The 25,752-nt window shown below is 55.5% G+C and overlaps 2 protein-coding genes across 22 annotated transcripts in view; one reads left to right on the top strand and one right to left on the bottom strand.

Moving 5' to 3' along the window:
* KANSL1 (KAT8 regulatory NSL complex subunit 1) overlaps positions 1–6,790 on the top strand; it is a 180,010-nt gene extending 173,220 nt beyond the window's left edge. For all 5 annotated transcript variants that reach the window (XM_086687604.1, XM_086687605.1, XM_086687606.1 and 2 more), the window contains 6 exons: positions 42–190; positions 3,645–3,766; positions 4,358–4,415; positions 4,649–4,761; positions 5,643–5,895; positions 6,503–6,790. In XM_086687604.1, the coding sequence (XP_086543730.1) occupies positions 42–190; positions 3,645–3,766; positions 4,358–4,415; positions 4,649–4,761; positions 5,643–5,895; positions 6,503–6,730 (923 nt within the window). In that variant the 3' untranslated portion in view covers positions 6,731–6,790. The remainder of the gene's footprint in view (positions 1–41; positions 191–3,644; positions 3,767–4,357; positions 4,416–4,648; positions 4,762–5,642; positions 5,896–6,502) is intronic.
* A 2,755-nt stretch (positions 6,791–9,545) lies between these two features.
* MAPT (microtubule associated protein tau) overlaps positions 9,546–25,752 on the bottom strand; it is a 101,044-nt gene continuing 84,837 nt past the window's right edge. For 12 of the 17 annotated variants that reach the window (XM_086687608.1, XM_086687609.1, XM_086687614.1 and 9 more), the window contains 4 exons: positions 21,682–21,774; positions 18,208–18,289; positions 16,696–16,808; positions 9,546–13,826 (listed from right to left, as the gene is read on the bottom strand). In XM_086687608.1, coding sequence (XP_086543734.1) covers positions 13,611–13,826; positions 16,696–16,808; positions 18,208–18,289; positions 21,682–21,774 — 504 coding nt within the window. In that variant the 3' untranslated portion in view covers positions 9,546–13,610. The remainder of the gene's footprint in view (positions 13,827–16,695; positions 16,809–18,207; positions 18,290–21,681; positions 21,775–25,752) is intronic. The other 5 variants (XM_086687612.1, XM_086687616.1, XM_086687622.1 and 2 more) reach the window with 1 other exon arrangement.

Genomic DNA, 25,752 nt, shown 5'->3' with positions numbered 1-25,752 from the left:
TTTGAGGTAGCCACGTATTCCTTTTTTGTTGACTTCTGCAGTGTTGAAGCATCACACGGACATGAGCAGTTCCAACTACTTGGCGGCCACCCAACATCCACCGCACAGTCCCCTGGTGCGACAGCTCTCCACCTCATCGGACACCTCGGCACCCACCAGCTCTAGCCCACAGGTTACGGCCAGCACGTCTGTAAGTACCTTGGGCTCGGCTGCACAGTCCCTCCGCAGCCACGGTTCACCGAGTGGCTGGCTCTGGAGGACAAGGTAGAAGGTGGGATTTGGGGGGAACTCGGCTCGCCGTGATGTGCCATTTTTTGTCACAGTAGTGGTATTTGACCTGTTTTCCTTGAGTTGTTTCTCATAGTAGGAAGCTTGATGCTGAGACAGACTCTGAAGGCGGTCTGGGCCTGTTCCAGGTCTGTGGGGCTGGGTTTCAGATGGGACTCCGCCGGGCCGCGGCTCTAATCCTGTGGGTCCGAGAAGTTCCCACGAGAGGAGGAATGGAGGACAGACACTTAGGAGCGTTGGAGGCACTTCATTTCCTTGTTTTCGTTATGCTGGGGGGCAGGGGGAGCTGGAGCGCTGAGAACCAGCCCTGACGTTAGGGTTCCTGGAAGGGAGGGAGAAGGCAGAGCCTCGCTTCTCAGGCCCCAGAGCGGAACTACAGGTGCAGTGGGCCCTGCCTGCAGTACTTCCTATGGTGCGCGCAGGGCGGCGGGCAGCTCTTCTGGCGCCACGCTCTGTCCTGAGTGCTGCTCACATGGCCGTTGCAGACACGGTCCCGCTGATTGCTTTCTGATACTTGACTTCCTTGGTGTGGGCCTCCTGGAACACATGCACCTGTAGTTGCTCTGTGCCTGCTGAAGGGCCCTTTAGGTGGTAGTTACAATAGCAGTGGTGATAGTAATAATAAAATGCTGCAACTACGACGTTTATTGTGTCAGTTCTGCCTGCTTTACCTGTGTTACCTCATTCAGTTCTGATCGTGCCCTTTGAGATGTAAGTGGTATTGAGGATTCTCATTTTGTAGGCAGGGAAACTGAGGCTCTCTAAGGTTAATAAGTAAATTGCATAAAGTGAGGCAACTTGTGAGGCTTACAAATGCAGTTCAAACCGAGGCAGTCTGACCGCTCAGCCAGCTCTTAAGTGCAAGCCTGAGGCCAGGCGTCGCGGAGGTCCCCTGTGTGGGTGCTTTGGATCCCCTTTAGAGTGGACATCAAGAAACTCCCAAGCCCACAAAACGGGCTCCTGTTGTTCTGTCTTTGCTCTTAAAAGTCAGACAATTTTTTCCGAATGACCTCTTCGTTCCTCCCTTCTTCACCTCCTACACCCACAAGTTTTGTCTAAATAGGTATGTGGTATCTTAACCACGAACTCCATTATCCTTCAGAGGGTCTCAGACAACCAGAGGATTTCAAAGACAGAGAGTCTGTCTCTGATTCTCAAGTTTGAACTCTTGACCAGTTCTTGGGGGGACTTCAGTGTTCACTCACCCGGCCAGCCCTCCTGTGTCTGGAGGATGTTAACTTAGGCCTGGATCACTTGACAGTTTTTCTTCTTATTGAGTACACATTTTGTATCTGTGCTCACCCTTAAGGCTGTCACTGCCAAATGTTTTCAAAGAATATGGATTTATTTGTAGTAAGAAGAATAGTAGGCCAGATCCTGAAAATGAGGTAGAGAAGCTAGACGACACTGGAGAAAGTTGGGGGTGGGGAGGTAGGTACGGCGGGCTTTCCAAAAGCCGGTGTATACCTCAGTATCACCTCAGTGGTCAAAAAAGAGGAAATCTCTGAAGATTCTGATTTGATAGAGGAGGGGCCCCAGACCCGCATCCCCCTTTTTGCCTGGTAACGCACTCCTCCTCCTTGCTTCTGAGGAACCACTTTCCATCCCCATCACCCGTTCTGCACCACTGGCTCTAAACGGGAGACAGTAGTTAAGTCAGACCAAGTGAGTGCCTGGCGGAGGAGGGCACTCAAGCCTATTGAACCATTTTTGTTTTTTCATAGTAGAAAGCTTGATAACAAGACAGACTCCGAGGGTGCTGTCTTGGGCCCACTCCCATATCTTTCCCTTGAAGCTACTAATAACAGGCCCACAAGATTCAGGGAATATACACACCTGTTTCCACCAGCTTCACATTCATTCTTGACCAAGATTTAGGGAAAACAATCTCTTGAGGCTTCCTTAAGGTACACTTCTTGTAGTGGGAAGTGTAATTTTAAAAGAGATGGGACAGTGGCAGAGGGTTTTGGGCATGAAGTCACTAATCCTTAGCTGCAGAACTCAGCCAGGGAAGATTTACAAAAGTCTTTGAACATCCTGGTTAACCAGTTACACTAAATTTGTGAGGCAGATGACAGTTTGTTCTCATTTGATAGAGAAGGATGTTGAGGTGAAAAGACATCGTGGTAACCTGAGATCATAGGTGACCGCAGCCAAAATCCTGGCGCGGAAAATACTGCCTTTAACCACATTCTCTGAATGTCCCGAGATGATGGGATGAATTCATCCTGTATCGCCCTCCAGGAACAGAGTAGTAGACGGGTTAGTTGTAGGGAACAGCTTCTTCCGCATCTTGCTGTTCGCTAACCCCTTCCCTCTGAGCTGACCACACTTGGGGCTTGGGTTTGAGTGCAGCCTCTCGGGTGTTTCCAGCTGTATTGTCACCATGGCAGCGTGTGTGGCATCCTGCCGTTTGCCTCCGGCCCCTCTCGGCTGCCGGTGTCTGTTTCAGGGTGGGGTGTTTGTTATCTGGGCCCAAGCAGCTGGTGGACTTTTTCCTCCATGGAAGAAACCAGGTTTTCCGGCTCCCTGCTTTACTCCTGCTCTGGCCTCCGGGCTGCTGTGGGTGCCCACCTCCTCCTCTGATAGTGGATCCTTGTTAGTCTTCTTTCTTCCTGAGAGTTTGATCTTCTCAGCCTCCTGGAGAAGCAAATCTCCATTCTCCAAGAAACTGTGGAGCCAGGTCCTCTTCCTGCATTTTCCTCCATTCAGCTCCACTGGTAGAGCTAGAAAGCTCTCCACCCTTCCCCAAGAATAACAGCCAGAAAGAGGGGGAAATCACATAGGCTGAGCACATGGTGGGTACAGACTTAGCTGAAGAGTTCAAGATCTATAAGGAGGAAGGGCTATCGTGATGTCCAAGGTTAGAGGATCTGTTGAGCTGGACCTGTCCTCTGAGGTCTTTTCCCGATAAGGGAACTCGCATTTCTAACCTGGAGAGTCCTCACTAGGCCCAGTTAAGCATTAGGAGCCACTATGGGTCTGAGTGACAGATAAACGGGGGAAACAGAAAGGATGACTTTAAAGGAAGGGGATAAAGGTGTATACAGAGGAGTCAGAACCTCAGCACTAGGTTCGAGGCCCCAGGATGCCCACCCTGTAAAATTCAGCTGAAGTCTTTTTCCGCGTGAGCCCATAAAGCTGGAGGTGCTCCTCAGGGCCACCTCGCATTTCTCCTGAGGACCTTGTAGTGGCAGATCACCTCCTTGATGTAGACGGTGGCTGCTGCAGGGCCGGCCCCCACCCAAGGACCAGGTGCCTGGGGGCTGGTGATCCAGTAATGTTTGAAGTCTTAGGTGTATGATTTGCTGTTTGCAAAATTGCGCCTCCCTTTTAAACTTACCTTCGTCTTACAGCAGCCAGTGAGGAGGAGAAGGGGAGAGAGCTCATTCGACATTAACAACATTGTCATCCCGATGTCTGTTGCTGCAACAACTCGTGTAGAGAAACTACAATACAAGGAAATCCTTACCCCCAGGTAGGGGCCCTAGATAATTGGCTCCTCTCCCTCTTCTTCCTGTTCTTGGCCTTTTCCCCTTTTTGTCACAGACCTTGGGGTTCTAGCCTTAGGTTTTGCCTTCTCCTTAAGAGAAAGTCTTAACCTGATAGGAGTGAAATTGTTTCTATATACAGTTCTCTATTATATGAGCACCAGCCAGACCACAGGCCACAAACTGGCTGCAGCTATGTTTGTTTGACAGCACTGAGGAGTTCGTTGTCGGCATCAAAGCAGGATTTCACGTATGAATCTTTGTTTCTAGCCTTTGTTGACAACTCAGAAATTGGGCAGCCCCGTACAGGCACTCTCACAGAGTGGCAGTCAGCTGGGACTGAATAGCGGTGGTCCCCTCTAAACAGTCCCTTTGCTTGAGTTTGTCACAGTCTCCCAGCCTGTGTCCTGTTGGGGCATTGGAGTGTGGAGCCTCTTTCAGAGGCCTTGGGGGCTACCAAGGCCGAGCCGTGAGAGGGCAGGGTCGTTCACAGGTGCCCAGCTCTCGTTCTTTGCACAGACACGCTAATTCTGCCCCGGTTGCCTAGCCCTCACAATTGTCCCTTCTTGATTTTGCAGCTGGCGGGAGGTCGATCTTCGGTCTCTGAAGGGGAGTCCTGACGAGGAGAATGAGGAGGTAACAGCATGGTCATTCTCTGTTAGGAGATGCGTGCGCGCGCGCACACACACACACGTGCACACATCCCAAGTGCCTCAAGACCCATGGGTGTCAAGTGCAAGCGCATTGCATTCCTGTCCGGATGGGGAAGAGCCTAGTAAGGGCTGGGGCTTGTTCTAGAATTGATCCACCCATACTTAAACTCGGCTTGCTGGAGGGGAGAGGGGATCAGTGAAGCTTTTCTCTCGCAGGTCGAGGATCTATCTGATGCAGCCTTCGCCGCCTTACATGCCAAGTGTGAGGAGATGGAGAGGGCTCGGTGGTTGTGGACCACGAGTGTGCCACCCCAGCGGCGGGGCAGCAGGTGATGGGGCAGGCTCAGGTGGCCAGGCCTGTGAAGGGAGGGTGGGCAGGGAGTTGGCCGCTGTGTCTGTGGAACTGCCACTGCCCCACAGGCGCTCTGCATACTCCTCCACTGGCAGTGGCCCTGAGCGCAGAAGTTCCTAGTGTTTGGTGGAACTGATGAGGGCACGTGGTCCCGTGGCTGGGTCCTTGCTGAGTTCTGGATGACTGTCCAGTTGTGGCAAACTTTCATGCTCTCCTGGGCTCCGGGCGCCAGCTGTCTGTGGCATTAGGATCGCATCGCTTCTCGGCCTTTTGGCTAAGACCAAGTGTAGTGTCTGTGGCATGAGGAGGCCATTTGCGGGTCGTGGTGATTTAACCAGGGGAGCTTTGGAGGCCTCACCCAGGGTAACCTTCCTTAGGACAGTGGAACGGGGGGTGGTGGTCGTGCATAAAAGAACTGACCCATCCTGTCTCCATTTATTGTAACAGTGGCAGAAGCCCTCAGGATTCTCAAGTAGAAAGATTTAGGGCTCTTGTTTTTGCCTTTTTTCCCTTGACTACAGTTTTCAAAGTCTAGACTGCTTTCCCTTTCCTGGGAATTCACTGGGCACTGTGCCAGAGAGTAGCCCCTGGCATTGTTCAGCCGTGGCCTTCTCTTGGGATGATGGGCACACAGGGCTCTTACGACTGTCCTGTGTGCCCCCTCCGCCCACCCCGCCCCCTACATGGTGGTGGCAGGAAACGAGAGGACGTGTGGTTTCTGGGAAAGAACCGTTGGGTGTCCATCTCCCTCGGCTCCTCTGGTTGGGATGCCCTTTTCACGCCTCCTCCCCATCCGCCCAAGATAGAGCGTCATCCCCCATTACCCAGGCACTCAGATTTGCACCCGTTGGTGTACAGGTCTTACAGGTCATCAGATGGCCGGACGACCCCTCAGCTGGGCAGTGCCAACCCCTCCACCCCCCAGCCCGCCTCCCCTGATGTCAGTAGTAGCCACTCTTTGTCGGAGTTCTCCCACGGTCAGTCCCCAAGGAGCCCCATTAGCCCGGAACTGCACTCGGCGCCCCTCACCCCTGTGGCTCGGGATGCTCTACGACACCTGGCCAGTGAAGACACCCGCTGTTCCACACCGGAGCTGGGGCTGGATGAACAGGTGAGGGACGCACGGCCTTTGTGTGGGGGTTGGCAGGGTGGGGAGATAGAGCAGGGGAGGGGGACAGCCCCTGCTGAAGATGGGTTTGCGTCATAGGACTCCCCTCCCCATTTTATTTTACTTTTATTTTATTTATTTATTTTTACTCCCCTCCCCATTTTATTTTATTTTTTTTTAATTTTTTTTCAACGTTTTTTATTTATTTTTGGGACAGAGAGAGGCAGAGCATGAACGGGGGAGGGGCAGAGAGAGAGGGAGACACAGAATCGGAAACAGGCTCCAGGCTCCGAGCCATCAGCCCAGAGCCTGATGCGGGGCTCGAACTCACGGACCGCGAGATCGTGACCTGGCTGAAGTCGGACGCTTAACCGACTGCGCCACCCAGGCGCCCCTCCCCTCCCCATTTTAAAGGGGACAAGGGGCTGCACTTGAAATCGATCTTCTGAAGGTGCCATGGAACTGCCGGCTCTGTAAGGGCTCTTCCTGGACCGCTCCAGGAAGTCTGGAGATGGGTCATGGACTTGAATCCACGCGTCTCGGGCCAGGGCCTTGGGGCGGAACGTAGTCTGGAACCAGCTTCTCACCATGACGGTTTGTCTCCCCACAGTCCGTCCAGCCGTGGGAACGGCGAACCTTCCCCTTGGCATACAGTCCCCAGACGGAGTGTGAGGACCAACTGGATGCACAGGAACGGGCAGCCCGCTGTACTCGGCGCACCTCAGGCAGCAAGACTGGCCGAGAGGCAGAGGTGGCCCCCACCTCGCCCCCCGTTGTCCCCCTCAAGAGTCGGCATTTGGCGACAACAGTCACAGCTCAGCGTCCAACTCACAGATGAGCGGGATACGAGAATCTAAACAGACTCACTAACTATTGGCATTAAAGCTTCAGAAATCTCTGCGTTTGATATTCAAACATCATATGCCGGAAATTTTCACAGTTTTTAGTGAATTTAAGGAATTTAGATTCTACTTTGGTATTTTTGTTTTGTTTTGATTTTTGTTTTGTTTGGTTTTGGTTTCCATGTTTTGTTGTCACACACCTGAGCACTTCCTCCAGTTGGCAAACAGAAGTTCAGGATAAGACCCTGCTGGCCTGGTCCTGGCACATCCTCCGCACTGTTGAATCACTGGACTTAGCGATGTTAGGTGACCACCCCCCCCCCCCCGCCCCCGCCCCGCACCTGTGGACAGGGTGGGACAGCCACATGGGCAGAGGGAATGGCAAGCTCCCCGCTCAGCGTTGCCGCCTGAGGTCAGGGTAGGGGGAGAACAGCACACTCTGGACTCTCACCCTTTCTCCTCTCCTCTCCTCCCATCGGCAGCCCGGCCCAGCTCTGGCCCTCCTGGCCGGGTCCCCCTTGGCCATAACCGCCACCTGTTCCGAACTCTCAGTCGACAGAACGGCTTCCCTTTGTCATCCGGATCTTGGAGACCTAGTCTGGGTTTCCGCTGCGTTTGGTCCTCTCTGTTTTGACTCCTCCACTGCAGTAACGTGACTGCGGCTGCTCAGGTCCCTGCCCCGCCCCTTGCGCTCCCTCTCTGCTCCCCGATGCCACCCGCGCACCCACACACACCAGGCCTTCCACCGGGATGTTTTTACCAACTGTGTCCCCCGTCTGTGAAGGTGGGGTTAGGGCTACTTCCATTCCCACTCCTCTGCAAACTGGGGGGTCAGGGACGCGAGCAGTCATCTCCCCTCTAGGATTCTGTCGTCGTGGATTCATTTGGTCCCATTTCCCCCACACGCACTTCCCTGTTGGTGTCCAGCCTTTCCTCTCCCATGCTCCCCTTGCCTGTGGAACGTTGTCTGGTCCTAGCTGTGGTTCCCATCACTCCCTCATCACCCCCCTTGGTCAACCTCGTGCCTGTCTCATGTATGATCACATCACCAAAAGGGGGGGGCAATAAGAACTTCTTTATTTTTATTTTTATTTTTTTTTTGTTGCCATTTTGTAATCGTATAAAATAGTAGACAAACTGCTTAATGGTTGGGGTTTTTTCACAATTTTCAACATTAGTGATTTTTTTTGATTCTGTTTGCAAGTTAAAGGGTTTGTCATTGTTTCTTTAAAAACAATAATGCACCATATCCCTATGCATAAAGTGCTTCTTCTATTTATAAGGTTGAAAATTCTGAATAACCCTTTTAGCATTGTTAAAAAAAAAAAACAAAAACAAAAATGGAAAAAAAAAAACCTTGTATTTTGTAAATATTTTCTTTTCCTGCTTTGAGCTGTGTATTGGCAGCGAAACATGTAGCTGTCTTTGTTCTATAGAAATGCTTTTCTTCAGAGAAGCTGATCTTTGTTAATGTCTTGATTCTGTTCGCAAAGCACAGACTAGTGCTTAAAAAAAAAAAAAGGAAGGAAAAATTGAAAAAAATAAAAAAAAAAGTTACAGAACGTTGTGTTGCCAGGCCTTTGTTGACATTGGACCGGGTCCACGTCGGGGGTGGCAGCTTAGGACCCTGTCCCACTGGAGCAGTTAGTTCTCTGGGTCCCTGGACTTGCTCTGAACCTTGGGAAGTCTCCGTTCCGTCCTTGGGCACCTGGCAGGGCCACCTGATGGTCACCAGGGAGAGGATGGAGTCGGGGTGGGGGGGCAGTAAGGGGTGCCCAGGGTATAGGGGGCTCTGTGTAGATAAATTTTTTGTTGGGTGTAAGCAATTGGTCATTGCCTCTTGATGTTCCTTCTCTAGTGAGGCCAGCAGTATGACATCTTAGAACTGTTCTGAATTGCTCTCAGGGAGATCCCACCTCTCACCGCTTTTTCTGGGGTTGGGGTCAGTGAGAATGTACATACTTCGTAGCATCGTTCTTCTGAGGAGCCTACGGGCTGGGTTTTGTATGTACGAGAGAAAGACGCCGGCAGGCCTCATTCCCTTTTTCCACGGTAGTCATCTGGCGATGAGCGCCGAGTCGTGAGGGAGCCTTCTCTCTGGCCGCCCTGTTCCTGCGTCTGTGGCTGCACTTAAGACCTTCTCTGCTTAAGCTTCTGCCCGCAGTGGCTGGAGTGAGCACAAGGGGGAAAGCGGAGAAAACCGGTATTTTGAAACTTTGTATGAAAATTGAAGGGCTCCTTCTTAGGACCTTGACCTAATTACTAAAGAACAGGAATTAATATGGCTAGTGTTTGGTATTTGTTTTCTTTGTGGCATTGCTAGGGGCTATCTGCTATCTCCGCATAGCGGACTCCTTCCCCAATCTAATGAGGACCCGAAGGAGAGAGGAATGCGGCTCCGGAAGCCTGGAAGGAATCTAAGCCTTGGCGGGCCTAGTGTTCTGCTCCAGCCCCGGGCCTCTGGGAGCAAACGAGATCTCCTACACCCGCTGCAGCCGTGGCCCCTCTGAATATGCCGGTGTGGGTCTTAACAGACTCTGGAGTTGGGAGTGCAGCCTTGTAAGCCCACCTACAAGGGTACTGGCCTTTCTTTGAGTTGGATCCGGTCGGACTCCCAGCACCAGAATCAGAATCGAGTGAAAATGAACGAGTCTTGAGAACTCTTCCTGCACCTGCAGGCCCCAGAGAGAGATTTTAGCAACCTTGACATTTCCTGCTGGGAGCGAAGTTCTCTAAGGTTAGGAAAGGACTTGCACATCGTACATCCTGAATCATTTTCTTGTCCTTTGAATCCATGCACAGAGACCTTACTTAATCAGTAATAACTTTATTTCCAAATTCACTTTTACAGCAACAATCAGTGTAAATCGTTTGTTAAAACACACAATACATCATATGGACGTTCACAGACAGGAAGCTAAGCTAAGATGGTTTCATGTCCCTCCCCCCACCCTCAAAATTACCAAAGAAATCATGGGACTTGCGAGTGCCAGAGATTGTCCTGCCCAACACTGCAAATTCACGGGGCTAAGTCCATTAGGAGGGGGGACTCTGGGCCGGTGCCCAGGGTAACCCTTTTCAGAGCTGAAGAGAAACCAGAAGTCTCGAAGCCACAGGTCTGCAGGTGTGGCGAGCTGACCACCTCCACCTCCACCCTCATCCCCACCCGATGGCCTGACTTGGGGACAAAGACAAAAGAGGGGGGAAGGAAGAAGGAAGAGCTCTCAGCAGCCGCTAGCACAGGCTGCACGTCCGCAGCAGCAGGTGGGAAAGGTGGCGCGGAGGCTCCGGCGGCTTGGATAGATGGAAGGATGCCGGGGTCTGCGGTAGGCGGGGCTGTGGGCCCGGGGACCCCCGTGAGGGGGCAGCTCTGTCTCCAGACTCCTCCCCAAGCCTCACTGCCTGCCCCTGGCGGGGAAGGAGACGGGGCCGGCTGGCGGGACCCCAGGGACCTCTAGCAAACGTGGGTGGTCCGAAGAAAAGGGTTACTCGGTGGTTGCTGCCCTCCAAGACTTCCCTCTGCCCATGGTAACTATCTTACAGGTTCCTCCCCCCTCCCCCCAGAAGCACGACAAGCAATCGCAAGCAGGATACAGTCTCCGCGTTGAAGTCCGTTTAAATAGAACTACGGATAAGTGAGTGGAGAGCTTGAAGGAACCAGGCGCACAGCACAGCCCACCCAGGGGACGCGGACCAGACGTCGGGGGAACGGGGGGGGGGGGGGGGGAGGGGGTGGTCGAGAGTGCCCAGCCTGGTGGTGGCGGGGGGAGGGGGGGATTGTCCTCATTGAAGGTCACAAGCCAGCATCCCTTTGCAATCTCCCTGCCTCACTGACCTGGTCACCCTAGACCGTGATCTCTAGGCCGACCCCAGCAGTCCCCACCCCGCCCCCCTCCCCGACGAGGGAGATCCTGGAGCCCTCTGAGCAAGGCCCTCAGGATAAGGTAGGGCAAGTGCAGACAGAGGCGCAGCCAGAGTCCGTGGCAACGCTGCGGGGCCGCATCTCTAAGAGCTACCAACTCCGAACCACAGTTCCCTTCCCTTCCTCAGAACCCTTCTAAGGGCAGCTGGGGACTCCAAGCGGCAGAGAGCCTCACAGCGGGTTAGTTCTGGGCCCAGATGACTCCTTGCACGGAAAGCTCCAGCTGCAAATGAAGCCGCCAGCCCTAGAAAGGCGGCCCTGGACGCCCACCAGCCCGCAGGGGTGCCTTAAACGGTGCCCAAACCGGAAGTGGCAGAACTGGGCCTGAGGTCGCTGAATTTCTTTAAAATGGCGATTTTCCACAAAGGCTGTCTCCTCTCCCTGTGGCAGCAGACGGGGCTTGTGCAAGGTCAGCGGGGGTCCCCACCAAGGCTCTGGGGACGGCATCTCCTGACTTGTCACCCTGCTGCAGTCAGGCAGCGCGGGCCCCCGGGGCTCATCCGGGGCGGCCAGTCCATCCAAGCCCTGCTGTGGCTGGAGGGCGCTTGGTGGGGAGGCTGGGGCTGCCCTTCCAGGGGTACAGCTTGCAGTGGGACCCCAGGCCTCTCCCCGGCTGGTCCCGGGTTCCTTTCTTTTGTGACACAGGGTGTCGTAAGACCCTCATGGCTGCTGGGGGCTTCTGGCTGTGACCGGAGAGGGCCATCTCCTCGCTGCAGACCAGGCCGGCCACAAGATCCACCTCTCTCTGCCCCAACAAAGGGAAGTCCCAGCCGGGCGGCAAGGGGGCGCCGTAGCTTCTGCCCCAGGATCCTGTCCCAGTCCTGTGCTCTGGGCCTTCCTCCAAGCTGAAGGTTCTCCAATGTCAGAACCTGGTCCCAGATGCCCCGGAAGCCTTTCAGATCAGGAGGTTGTGACCGGGTAGAGCCACACCGGCCACCCGGAGCCAAGCCCCCCGTGTGGGAGGGAGAGACATCTAGGACCCCCGTGGGGTGGGTTAGAAACCTCTTCACAAGCATTTCAAGATACATGCGTCCTTTTTTTTTTTTTTTTTTTTTTTAACCTTTTCATTATCAAAGTCACTCTGGTGAATCCAAGCATAAACAGACAAATCAGACTACAACGCGACAGGGTGCAGACGGGGAGGGAAAGGTGACGTCTATGTATATGTTCAGCTGCTCCAGCAGGACAGACAGCACTGCTTCCAGCTGGGACGGGGGGGGGGGGGGTGGCGGGGGGGTGGGGGGAAGAACCATTTCCGAGGGGGCGTGCTCCCCTCCCGGGGTATGCAGGGCTGAGCGCTGGCGGGGCCCTCGGAGAGGCCGGCAGTCACAAGCTCGGGTGGAATCGGGGCACAGAGTGTGGCCCTGCCCCAGGGGCCTTGCCTGCCTGACCTGCTGCCACCTCTGGACCCAGGACGGCCAACCTGCTGCCAGTTCAACTCAGGAAGGGGACCAGGCCTTCTGGGAGGAAAAGGCTCTCCAAGTAGAAACAAGGCCAAAACATCCCGGGTCATTGCTGAGCCCACCCTGGCTCACGTCTGCGAGGAGAGGTGGGGGGCAAGGGAGGGAGTACGGTCATCAGGTTCATTGTGAGGGGACACACCGGTTGGGTGAGTTATAACTTAAACCAAGGGACCGAGATCTCACCTTGTGCCTGGGTTTTGCCTTCGCTCAGACACCCCTTTATTTGAGAGCAGGTGCCTCCTGCGTCTGAACAACGTCCAGTGCTGAGAAAGGGGCGTGGTGAGGCTGGGAACTCGGGACAGTGTGACATCATGAGGGGGACAGGCAGTGACTGGGCTCCGCACAGCAGACACATGGGCATGGTGGCGGGAGGGAGGACAGGTGGCTGCAGTGGCCACGGGAGGGACAGGAGGCTCAGGACCCACCTCCCAGACCCCAGCACGCTCCAGGGATGCCAGAGGCCCAGGCTTGGGAACAGGCGGATGCCCCCAAGAGGCACGAGTCCTTACAAAGAGAACTGGTTTAGCCCTAAAGTCCCAGAACTGTGAGGTGGCCAAAATCGTGGCTGCAGTTCCAACCTTCAGAACTCAATAAAACAGGGTTTTTCCATGGGGCCCCCACCCTGCGGGGAGGGAGAAAGAGGCCAGCGCTTGGGACGTCAAGGTCAGTCTTCTCCGAGGAAGCGATCCACAGGGTGCCCCCCTCCCGCCAACCGACCACCTCCTCCCGCCAACCGGAGCCTTTCTCCCACGGGCCGCCCGCGGGGACAGTGGCACACGGGCCCCGCGGCGGACCCCGGGCCACCGAGCACAGGGAGGCCGCCTGGCGCGAGCGAGCTGTGGGCGGCCGAGGCGGTCTGCCCTTCCCGCTGTCCTTCCAGGCAGAGAGCAGTGGCTCCCCGCCCCCCCCCATCACCCACTCCCACACTGTCCCTTCTGCCTTCTCCCTCCCCCCCTTCCCCTGCCTCAGCCTCTCCGGGGCTCCTCCCCCAACCCCCACCACAAAGTTGACATCCGCCCCCGCGGCTCCCACATGGCACCCGGTTTCAAATCCGTTGCTGCTGCCGCTGCCTCTGTGACACCCCCAGGACAGGGCAGAGCAGGGGCGCCCGCAGTCCCTTGAGATTCCCCAGAAGCAGCTCGCAGAGCCTCTCCTCCCTCTTCTAGGCAGAGGGGGAAAAAAAAAGAATCAAAAGTAATTGCCCAAGGAAATGGTGGGTGTGGTCGTCTTTTTAAATGTTTTTAAAAATATTTTATTATCGCCAGCCCACCCATCAATTTGGAAAGCTGGAATTTGCTCTTTTTCCCGTCACTGATTTTGAAGTCCCGAGCCAGGGCCGAGCAACAAAAGCAGGTTAAAGTGATTAACCGATTAACCGATCTGTGAGGAGCAGCTGGGGGAGGGCAGAGGGCGAAGGGCCAGATCATTATTCTTTTTTTTTCCACACTCTCTCTCTTCTCTCCACGATTATTGACCGCCCCGGGGGCCTGATCACAAACCCTGCTTGGCCAGGGAGGCGGACACTTCGTCGGCTAGCGTGGCGAGCTGGGGCGAGTCTACCATGTCGATGCTGCCCGTGGAGGAAACGTTGCTGAGGTGCCGCGGAGACGTGTCCCCGGACACCACGGGCGACTTGTACACGATCTCCGCCCCGTGGTCTGTCTTGGCTTTGGCGTTCTCGCGGAAGGTCAGCTTGTGGGTTTCGATCTGCGAGAGAGGAGGTAGTTGGGGGGGGGAGGGGAGGAGGGGTGAATTAAGCCATAGGAAGGGGAGCAAGTCCTGCTGGCCCCCCACGGTGACCGTGGTCTGGTCTGGTCACCGTCCCGGAGTGAAAACCTGCGCGCGGGTCCTCCAGCGCCTGCCTGCCAGCCACCCGCGTCCCTTGGCGCCGTGTATGAATATAGCCCTGTGTGCACGTCATTTCACACACGTGTAACCGTATCCTAGGAGCGGAATGGCTGGTAGGTCAAAAGACATGTGCATTTTATCTTAATAGATATCATCAAACTGCATGGGGCGCCTGGGTGGCTCAGTCATTAAGCATCTGACTTCGGCTCAGGTCATGAGCTCACAGTTCACGAGTTCGAGTCACCCATGGGGTGAGCTCAAGCCCCGCTCCGGGTAACGCATGAGCCCGGGGGAGGCCCCGCTTCTCTCTCTCTCTCTGCCCCTCGCTTACTGGTGCCCTCTCTCTAAAAAAAAATATTACCCAATTGCAAAGTAAAGCATGAAGGAGAAGCTGGAGATGATTAAGGGACATCCCCAGAGTCACTGCCGTCCAGCCGTGAGCCACACACACTCCTCCCCTTCGCCTTTGACTGAGGACTTTGGAGGTGGCGGCAAGCGTGAACCGCCCTGGAAGGTGTGCTAGAAACGATGGTGCCATAAAGTCCTTTTTCAAGGAGAGAAACAATGACAGGGCCAGGAGGCCAGAGGTACTTAGCTCCAGAGGATGCCCACGACCCTCAGAGAGCCTGTGTCGCAGATGTGAGCAGTTATAAGAGCTCCTGCTGAGCCTGGAAGTGGCAGACAGGAATTCTCTCCTTTTTTTGGGTCCTAAGACCTTTGTGCATCTGGCGAAGCCAGAAAGATGGACACAAGCGGGCAGGCGCTCAGAGACCCACAAGCGTTCTGCACAGACTCGGGAGTCCGTGGACCCCGGCTGAGAAGCCCCCGTTGTGGTGGGGGGGGGGGGGGCTTGGACGTGGGTATAAGTCCCCAAATCTCCCAAACTGAAGGGCGCTCTGGAGACGGGGGTCCTGCACTCCACCGCTTGTTAGAGCTTCCTGCCCATCACAGGAGGAAGTGGAGGACTAGACAGGCAGGGACACTCTGGGGTCAGGACAGTGACTTCTGAGTGGTGGGCAGGGCCAGGCCCACCCTTTCTCAGCCAGCACAGAGGTGAGTTAAAACCGAAGTTCACACTCTGGCTTGACTCTGAGTCATGTTCTTAGCTGGTTACAAAGTACCAGGAACCTTCCAGAACACCATCTCCTTTGGGTTTCAGCACCACCCGGGGATGTGGATATTTCGGTCCCATTTTGCTGAGGGAGAAACGAGCTGAGAGCACTTGCCCGGCCTGCCCAGGTCCCAACTCCAAGCAGAGTCAAGCCCAGAGCTTTGCTCAGGACATAGAAGCTTCCAGAGATGGGCAGAGACCTTCCTTCACCCAGGGAATCGCCAATGCCCAGGCCTTAAACCGGGGAGGCGGTCAGGTGACAGAAGCTAGAAGAGCCACCTGGCTTTTGCAGAGAACCTTCTCCACAACCTCAGAGAACTGGGCCCTGCCTCACTTCCCTTGAAGCACGCGGCCTCCCGGCCCCTCTTTTACCAGCGACCAGGCACTGAGATGATATTTCTGCACCTTGGAAGCCCAGTCTGGGGAACCGGGTCCACCCTGCTGTCCGGGGTGGGGCTGGGGGGGTGACAGGGGGTGCTGCGGGGAGCCAGAGAGCGCAAGGCCATCCAAGGGCGTGAGTACCCCGCCCTCCGCGCCCCGGCCTTTGGGGAGCTCGTCTGTGGTCAGGTCTGTCCTGAGGTCTCAGTCTGCGGCCTCTGCTTTAAGTAAGACCACACCAGCCAGTGCTTCTCCAGAACCGCCCCCTTGGGCTTTGGCCTCACACGCGGCACGGGGCATGTCCATTCAGAATGAATGGTGTGACGGCTGCCACTTCCAACCAGCTGGGCCACTTTGGCCAGTGCCCTTTCTCACGCTGGGTCGGGTCTCAGAGTCTGTGCCCATTCTGGGACACCCCTTCTCCTTCCAGCACCCCTCTGTCAGCTGCTGGGGGGCACTGCAAACTGGAAAATGAGCCACTTCCAGAAGTTCACGGCCGCTGGAGTGGGTGGGAACCCCCCAGAGAGCGCTTTGGCTGCGTTTCTGCAGCAAAGAAGTACAGCCATAAGACCACATCCTGTGATGCGCCCGGAGGGAGCCTGCTCAGGGCCGCAAGCCCTGGCTTCCCCTTCCCCCAGCTCCCACAGCGAGACCCGAGGACTCCAGAAACTGCCCGGATCGCCGAGGCCCTGGGTCCAGCAGCCTTCCCCGTGGACGATTCTGTGACCGACAGGCAGGGGCTCTGCGGGAATCTGGATTTCAGCATCACCGTTTTGCTCTGACTGCCTAGTGACCCACTTACAAAATCAGGTTACGCTCCCCTTACTCGTTCTGGTGCGCTGGGGTTGGCTTTGGGGATGGATGGCCACTTCCTTCCGTGGACGCTTGCCAACCACAGGGCCGACCGCCGTCACGGAGGACAGCGGCGCTCACCTTTCCGGGCATGAAAGCATCACCTGGGGGCTTTACAAACTCCAGGTGCCCAGGCTGCACCTGAGACCAATCAGAATCTCCAGGTGGGGTCTGGGCATCAAATCTGGCAAGGCTCCCAGGTGACAGCAATGGCCGGCGAAGGTGGCTCACCCGATGAGTCCTGGTGGTCGCTGAGAATCCACAGGAAGCCAATTAGTTCAGGCCCCTCAGCTTTCCTTCTCTGGAAAACCGGACCAGATTCGTGCACCGCACTCCATTAACAGCCATGTCTAAATGCAGCCTCCTCCCCACCCCGCCCCCTTTTACCTTTTTATTCCCTCCACCAGGGACGTGGGTGATGTTATCCAGGGACCCGATCTTCGACTGGACTCTGTCCTTGAAGTCCAGCTTCTCAGATTTTACCTCCACCTGGCCGCCTCCTGGAACACAACACACACGGGGGCACCAGGCCTTGAAGGAGGGCTAAGCAAGCCATTCCAAGTAGACCCCAATCCTTCGGAGTAGACAAGACGGTCCTTCATTTAGAAGGTAGTCTGGGCACAGGTAAGAGCCCTTCCCAAGGGCTGGACAACAGTTTGCTCTCTAACCAAGGTGTGCATCAATATTTGCTCAACAAATTCTTCCTCCTTAGTTCATGCAAAGGTCAATGACAACTCAGGGTAGGAGAAAAGATTCTAAATTCTAAAGTGGTCGGCTTCCAAAGAGTGAAGTCTCTCTTGGTCAACTTCCTGTAAAGCCACAGCCCTGCAAGGCCTCGGAGTGAAACTAAATGGCAAAATGCACCCTAACGAAGGAAGGGCCCTGACCCCTCCCCCTCCTCGGACACTAGGCGCCGCACCCGAGTGTGGGAGACGCGGCCAGAGAGGGAGACAGACAGACATCCTTCCTTTCTGGGGAAGGATAAGGCCACCCAAGAGAGCTGCTCATGGCGTGAATGGTGGCACAGCTGAGGGATGGTTTTCGCTGGGAGAGACCAAACTCCCACAACAAGTCTAAGGGAAGCCAGAACGTGATGAGAGACGATCCGGACTACATCTCTGCCAGCCTTGTCTCCCCTCCCCACAGGAATGCTTCAGCAAGTGCGGATTCAGCTCTGAACCGGGCCCACGGCAGAAGTCCCCACTCTGGACCCCCGGGCAAGAGTTAGAATCTAGATCTACGCTGGGCAATACGGTAGCCACCAGCCCCATGTGGCTACTTAAATTTTAATTAAATACAATTAGCTCATTTTGTCCACTGCGCTGGCCACATTTTCAGTGCTCAGTAGCCACGTGTGGTTGGGGGCCACCGCACTGGACGGAGCAGGTCTAGAACATTTCCATCAGCGCAGAGAGATCTCCAGATAGCTCTGATTTTCTTGTGGTGTGGGAAGGGGAGCGGGGAGGGAAGCATGGCAGAGCTCCAACGGCATTTACTGTCGAAACAAAGTCACGGCCGGAGTTTGGCAATGGCTGGCGCAGGCGGTGACGTGTCCCCTGTGTGGGCTGGGAACCAAACTGGAACATCCACAGGCCAGCCTTCGGGAGCCAGATCAGGCCTGTCCCCAGCTCTAGAGGCTCTGTGTGCAGCCTGCTTGGAGAACCAGGTTAGGGCTTAGGACCCGCCCCCCCTCGTCACGTTGGCTTGGCCACCATGGCGCCCTGCTCAGGAGTGAGATGGGAGAGCCACCCCTCCCAGGGCCCAGCAAGTTCCACCTTCGATGCTCCCCTCGTCAGCCCAGCCCATCAATCCTTCCCAGCCACTTTAGGAGAAGGCACCACCCAGTCCCGTCCCGCACCTCCCCCCCCCACCACCTTCCCCGCCTTCTGCAAGGGCTACCTGGCTTATGATGGATGTTGCCTAGCGAGCCACACTTGGAGGTCACCTTGCTCAGGTCCACTGGTTTGTACACTATTTGCACCTGGAGGCGGGAGAGGACGAGGGAGAGACAGAGAATAAAACAGGATGATTTAATTACGGGTGTAACCCCACGAAAAGCAGCCGTGTAAGTCCAGGCCCTGCTTGGACGGCGTTTCCTGTCCGCCGCGAGGAAGGCACCCGGTCATGGTGGGAATATGTGTTGTTGGATTTCTGCCAGCCCTGCCCCAGGGGAGGTAGGTCTTCAGAGAATGACTGTGGGATTGAAGTGCCCTCGGTCCCACAGGGGGAAAACAAGGGTATTTGTCACTGTGCAGGGCCCACACCGTTCGTTTAAAAGAGTCACTGTTTCCTGAGCTGAAAGTGACACTGCATTCGGTGGGGACAAAGAAAGGAGGGATCCATAGGATCCATTTGTTCTGCACTTGGACAATCTTGTTGGACAAGCCAGAAAGCCACATCTGCTGGTCCTCAAAGAGGAGAGGGCAGAGTGGGGTCGGTGGGGGCGCTTCCTCCCAGGAGAGGCTCCCACAAAGCCCAGCACCGCGGCAAGTGCGGGGACCTTCGGCAAGCAGCACCCAGAGCGGTTTGGCAGCTTGGAGGTAAGAGCCCGCTGGCACCTGGATAACACAGCGTCCTGGACATTTCGGTTCTCGAGCTCAAGGAGCAAAGCGACAGCAGGAGACGGGCAGACGGCACAGAGGACCCAGCAGGTCAGTCCCCGAGAGATGGAGCACAGGTCGGACACACACAGGGCTCAGAACCGGCCCGGGGCCCAGCACGCAGCTTGGCCGCACTGCCCACTGCCCACCCTCCCGAGGGGAACGACAGCCGCTGAGCGCCCCACCGATCTCAGCCCAAGAACCGACTCCCTGGATGGGATCGCCCACAGGGAACCCCGCATCGGCAGATGGGTTTTCTGGAGGAAGCCTCTAGAAAGGCGTGTCTGTGAGGGGGTCCCTGGATGGTCACTGAGGGACACTTCCCAGGGCCTCCAGCAACCACCCGTGTGAGGCCACAAGAGGCCAGTCACCACGGAGTGGGAGCCCGGAGTTGCCCAGGAGAGAGATGGCCTCCAGCCAGAGAGCCAGACAAAAAAGGAGGGAGATCTACTTCTGTCTAAATCACCTGGAACAATTCCAAATGATTTTAGTTAATTAAAATCATGCTGGCGTTTGCCACTTCTTGATGGAGAGTTGACCGAGGCCAACAGGCGCCCTTGGCCTGTGTCTGTGGAGTGAGGCAAGGGGAGAGCCCAGGTGTGGCAGCCGGCACCCGTGCAGGTGGACGGGCGGGGGGTGAACAGTCCTGAGGGAACAGGGTCTGGGAGACAGCGCGCTGAGAGGCAGGGAAGGGGCCACGGGAGCTCCTCCTGGCACGAGAGAGAGGGAAGTAAATTCTGTGACCCAGACTTCCCTCTTTCCCCTCAGCCCGGATGAGGTAACCTGGGGAGAGGAGGGTGTGCAGAAGGAGGCAGAGGGGACAGGACTGCCTGAGGGTAGGAGCCAGTGCAGGGGCGGCAGGAGGAGTGGAGGCCCCGGGGCAGAGCGGGGGAGGAGGCCAGGCCTGGAGTGGAGCCCAGAGCCCGCGGGAGGCAGGGAGGATCCCAAGGTGGACAAGGGAGCTGGGCCTGCCAGCTGGGACATCCCCTCCAGGCTAGGGAAGGGAGGGCCACAAGCCAGAGGCCGGAGGGCCCAGGCCAGGGGTCTAGCGCCCCCAAAACACCTGGCTAGGTGCCCAGAACCCCCAGCCGCCTTCCACCAGGAGAAGAGCTTCCTGTGAAGGTTCCTACTGCAAACCAGCAGTGGCCACGCTCCAAGGACAATGCTCAGGGCCAGCCTGAGATATCCCGCGGCTCTTTGCCGGGTCACATAGGTTAGCCGGAGGCGGGCAGAGAGGGCGGGAGCACAGGAGGTGCCCTCGAGGAAGTCCCCTCATGTCCTGGGCACTGCCATCAGCAGTGGGAATGTACCGTCTGCCCCGAGCTCACGCCTGAAGCTACCTCTGGACCCCACAGCCCAGGCCCCACCAGCACAGCCTCCTGCCGGCCGACCAGACAGGAGTTAAACCAGAGAACAGGCCTCGCTCCTCCGGCCAGAGCCAAGGTCTGCAATAGTGATACCAGAGATCCAGGCGGAGCTAACACAGCAACCAGCACTCTGCGCGGAGCCCACGGTTGTGGGCCAGGGTGGGGGGTGGTCCTCACACCTTCCCCTTCCTTCTGGTAGCAGCGGGACAGGAGAGCAGGGTTGGGGACACAGAGGAAAACGCTGAGCAGACACTGGTGAGGAAGCGTTACGGAAGCGCCATGCAGCTCAGGGCGGGAGACAGACTCACATTGCAAGAATAAACCTCGGGGCTGGGCGCAGAGGTGCGGGCCCAGGCTGGGCACGTTCTGGAGAGACAGCCCGCCTGGGGCTACCACTGTCCCCCGCCCCCTGCCACCCTCCTGGCTGCCAGCCAGGAGCAAGGCACTGCTCTCAGAAACCGTCCCCCCAGCCGGGGGTGGACCTCAAAGGGGCTCGACCCTCCCACTTTGATGTGTTTAAATGTGGTTTCCAGTCAACCCAGAGGCTGGGGTAGGGGCCGCAGAGAAGAGGGGCCCGGCCGCGGGAGGCCCAGTCCGTACCCACGGTGAGTGACCACGGAGTGGCCGGGAGGGGAACAGCAGAGCTGATGGAGTGGGTAGGTGAGAGGTGAGGAGGCCAGCCCCAAACCTCAGGGACTCCCCCACTAGGGACACCAGGCGTCCCCACGACATTTGGAGGGAGCCAAATGTAAAAGGCTCCAAGGCAGCATTTCTCTGTCAACTCCCAAGCGCCGCAGGCAGGGTCCCCTGTGCACTTTTGGGGGCTATTTTTCCCCTGAAGTCTCTGCCAGGAGAGGGGCCGGTTTTACACCTGAGCCGAGGCTTGGGGACCTGCTCGTCCCTCGCAGATGCAGGAGACAAACACGAGCAGGGACTGGACTTTTCCTGCTCTGAGTGAGGACAGCAAAACATCGCGTCTGATCATCAGAACGGACGTGCCAGCCGCCCACAGGGCTGTCCGTCCACGGGGGACGAGGGGACAGAGCCCAGTCTCAGACGCTGCCCCTTTCCTCCCAACCTCAAACGGGCGGCGGGGCTCCCAGGAGCCCGTGCCGGGCGGTGGGTGGGGTGGACCCGGGGTATTATGCCGTGAGGACCTGGCCTCCAGGTTTGGGCCGGAGAGAGGCTCAGCCATCCTCCTGTTCTGCAGAGGCCGGGGGCCCCACAGGTGCTGGGGTCCCACCCCTCCTAGAACCGTGGACACGGGTGCAGGGAGCCTGGGGGGCACAGACTCTGCCCCCGAGGGCGGTTTATTCTCTGCAATGTCTCACAAGTGTATATTCTCATGCCGCTTGTTACAAACCAGAACCACGGAACGGGCCCAGGGAAAGTGTGACGATACTCACACTGCCGCCTCCTGGCACGTGTTTGATATTATCCTTTGAGCCACACTTGGACTGGACGTTGCTAAGATCCAGCTTCTTATTAATTATCTGCACCTTCGACAGCCAGAAAAAAGGATGAATGTCACATCACGCCCAGACGCACCTGCTCTGCCCTGACACACTCCGCTTCCTGCCTTGAGGGTGGGGACCAGGCTCCAGGTGGAGGGCAGGAGGTCTGAGTCACAGCTTCCAGGCAGCACCCCCCCCCCCCCCCCCCAGGAAGGCGGTTCCGGAACCGTGAGTGACTGCGGGCGGGGCAGGCTCCACCTCACCGAGCTGGGTTTGCAAAGCACAGCCACCGGGAGGCAGCAGCTCTTCCCTTCACCAAAGGGCTGTACCACGGAGGCCCCCCAGAGGGCACATCTGAGGCCTGGAGAGTGCAGCTGAGCGGCCGCCAGGCTGGGCCGGAGCGAGGTGTGCTCGATGACGTGTTTAAATGAATGAATAAAAAGTGCCATCTGTGTCCTCATTCGCACACCCACCAGGCCCGCCAGAACGTTCGCGAGACCTTTCTGTGGCTGTGCTCAAGCCTGTGGGCACTGCGATTACATACAGATAGATCTCCCTCTATTTTAATCCCAGACCCCACCCAGACCTAGAATTAGAATCTCGGTCTCCCCTTGGTGCTTCGGCCGCACGGTGAGGTTTGGGGATCGCTGCCATCACGGGGAAGAGACACAGATGACTCTGGAGAAGACGGATCCAGACACCCCTCCATGTGAGGGCTTTGGCACCTGGAAGGCAGGGTAGGTGCCTGACCTTCTATCCATCGGCTCGCCCTTGTCCACAAGGCCGCCAGGGGCTTAAAGGGAAGCGGGCACATGTTCCTGAGGAGCTGTGGTCCAGAAAGCTGTGGTCCCCCTGTGTTTCTTTTTTTTTTTTTTTAATTTTTTTTTTCAACGTTTATTTATTTTTGGGACACAGAGAGACAGAGCATGAACGGGGGAGGGGCAGAGAGAGAGGGAGACACAGAATCAGAAACAGGCTCCAGGCTCTGAGCCATCAGCCCAGAGCCTGACGCGGGGCTCGAACTCACGGACCGTGAGATCGTGACCTGGCTGAAGTCGGACGCTTAACCGACTGCGCCACCCAGGCGCCCCACCCCTGTGTTTCTAAGAGGCTTCTCTCTCCAGGCACCAGGGAGGCGGTGCGGGGATATCACTGTTTTAGCGGTGAGTGATTTTTTACCCGATTTGTCTAACAATGGAAATGCACAGACGACCATGGCACAGAGGAGACCTCCCCGTTACCTCTGCTGGGGCTGGGCAACCTCTTTATCACAGGTGTCTTGCCCCACAGGCGCTCCCTGCTTGCAAACTGTGCCTTAGTTTCCCATTCATCGCTGATAACAGCGGCCAACTGGATTTCCCGAGTAAGAGCCAGCGTGGCTCCCTGAAACTCTGGCAATGGCACCGAGATCTCAGCGTGGCCAGGCGGGGGCCGTTGCTCCAGAGACGCAGGATCCGTGAGGATGGCTGTGGCTGGGGGTCGGAGCCCTGGCCCGGCTCCTGCGGGTAGAAGGGTCCCAAACTCTGACCCAGGAGCCACAGTCAGCCATCAAGGGTGCCACAGGTCCTCACAAAATGGGGAAATGAGGACGTGATAGCAAAATTCTGTCCATCCTACTTTTTGGTGTGGAAATGGCCTTTCCTTTATTAAATTATTAGTTATTACATTACATTGATAGTAGACCATATTTAGCATTTTGAGATGTCCTTAGCCTGACGGAATAAAAACAGAGTAATCTTCTCTCGGACCCCATCCTTTTCCCTTCGTTTTCCTGGTCTGGATCTAAAAACCTGGTAAGCACATATCTAACCCCCCATTTTTTCTTTCTTTCTTTTTTAATTTTTAATGTTTATTTTTTGAGAGAGAGAAAGAGACAGAGCACGAGCAGGGGAGGGGCAGAGAGAGAGGGAGACACAGAATCCGAAGCAGCCTCCAGGCTCTGAGCTCTCAGCACAGAGCCCGGCGTGGGGATCTAACTCACAGACTGTGAGATCATGACTTGAGCTGAAGTCAGACACTCAACCCACTGAGCCACCCAGGTGCCCCCTAACCTCCCTTTTTCATTTTCTTTTATGTTCCTTTAAAATAAAAAGCTATGGGGGAGCCTAGGTGGCTCAGTGGGTTGAGTGTCTGGGTCTTGATTTCAGCTCTGCTCATGATCCCAGGGTCGTGGGATCGAGCCCTGCCTCAGTGTGGACCCTGCTTGGGATTCTTGGGATCCTCTCTCTCCTTCTCTCTCTGCCCTTCTCCCCTACTCTCATGCTCTCTCTCTCTCTCTCTCTCAAAATATAAAAATAAATAAAATAAAAAACTATGTATTTTTCATTAGAAAAGTAACATAACATTATGATTTTGAAAAATAGTTTAAACAAAGCAAAAAACGGTTTTCCTGCCACCCTACCACAACCACAATTTCATTTTGTGATATTCCCTTGAAATCACACATATATAAATAAAACTACCATCATGTACATATAAATGGTGGTAATTACTTACATACAATAATGTATCTTGCTTTAACAAGTAACATCATCCGCTAAGCATCTGCCTTGTCTACAGTCATCAGAAGGATTATTCTGGGCACCTGGGTGGCTCAGCCGGTTAAGCGTCTCACTTCCACTCAGGTCATGATCTCACGGTTCATGGGTTCGAGCCCTGCGTCAGGCTCCATGCTGACAGCTCAGAGCCTGGAGCTGCTTTGGATTGATTCTATGTCTCCCTCTCTCTCTGCCCCTTCCCCGCTTGTGCTGTCTCTCTCTCTCTCTCTCTCTCTCAAAAAAAAAAAAAAATTTAAAAAACTTTGTTAAGAAATAATAGGTTCTATTCCATTTTGTGTTATCTGTGTGATCAGACATTTGTATCGATTCCATTTTAAATAACAGGAACAGCCTCACCACAAATATCCTTCTGCAAGGAGCTCTTTCCATATTATGGATTATTTCATAGCAGAGTCCCAGAAGTAGAATTTCTGGGTCAAAGTAATAAATACTCTAAAAATTCTCCGTACACCTCTGCAAGCAGCTTCCTGAAGGGGCTGGGTCACTCTACCCTGTGAGCACCGCTGAGAAAGTCCGTTTCACTGCACAGCTCCCAGCATCAGGCATGTAAAGAATAGGTCTGCTTTCTTTGACTTAAATAAATGGGGTTGCATCGTTGGCTTATTCTGCATTTTTTTTTATTACAGAGTTGCTCCTTTGCCCCCTTTTTGCTCATAGGTGACTTTTTTCCTACAAATGTTTACATCTTTATATATTCAAAGTCTTCCTTTGTCTTCTCTTCTCTGTTGTTTGTTTTAAAGTATATGTATTTTGAGGAGGAGACAGAGCACTGCGAGCAGGGGAGGGGCAGAGAGAGAAGGAGACAGAATCCCAAGCAGGCTCCGCCCTGTCAGTGCAGAGCCTGATGCGGGGCTCGAACTCCGGAACCGTGAGATCATGGCCTGAGATCACAAGTGGGACGTGCAACTGACTGAGCCACCCAGGTGCCCCTCTTCTCTGTTTTTTAACGTAAACACCACCCTCATCTGGGGTGAATGGGTTGGGAGAATATCTAACTCCACCTCATCCTTCGCACCTGCCGTGCCCCTAACTTAGTGACGAGGAGGCCACTTGAGGCCCCGGGAGGTTAAGCAACCTTCTCAAGTCAGTGGTACAACCACAGGCTACCTACCTACCTGCGTGACGACAAAGTTTCGTCCCAGCGGTCCTTAAGCCGGGGTTCTCATACACCAAGTACAAACAACACTCTCTTGTGAGCCTCAAAATTCTCTCCTGCCAGCAAGGGGCTGCAGGGACAGTGCCTCGGCCCCGGCCTGTGCTGGGGCAGCAAATGGAACAGGCTTTCTCACACTGCTTCTTAAGGAGCTACCGCCGCCCTCTGCATAGTATCTTTGAATCCCTTCGGGCCACCCTCAGATTTTAAGGAGTGGGACATGAACTCCTTCTGTGGGGATCATTTTTTACTCATCACTTTCCACTGGATAAGTCCCAGAAGCAGACTTTGCCTTTCACAAAGGAATTGGAG

The sequence above is a fragment of the Puma concolor genome, chromosome E1, assembly GCF_028749965.1.
Source record: "Puma concolor isolate L17-30 chromosome E1, mPumCon1.1.hap2, whole genome shotgun sequence".
Taxonomy (NCBI): Eukaryota; Metazoa; Chordata; class Mammalia; order Carnivora; family Felidae; genus Puma; species Puma concolor.
This window is presented reverse-complemented; position numbering and strand designations above follow the sequence as displayed.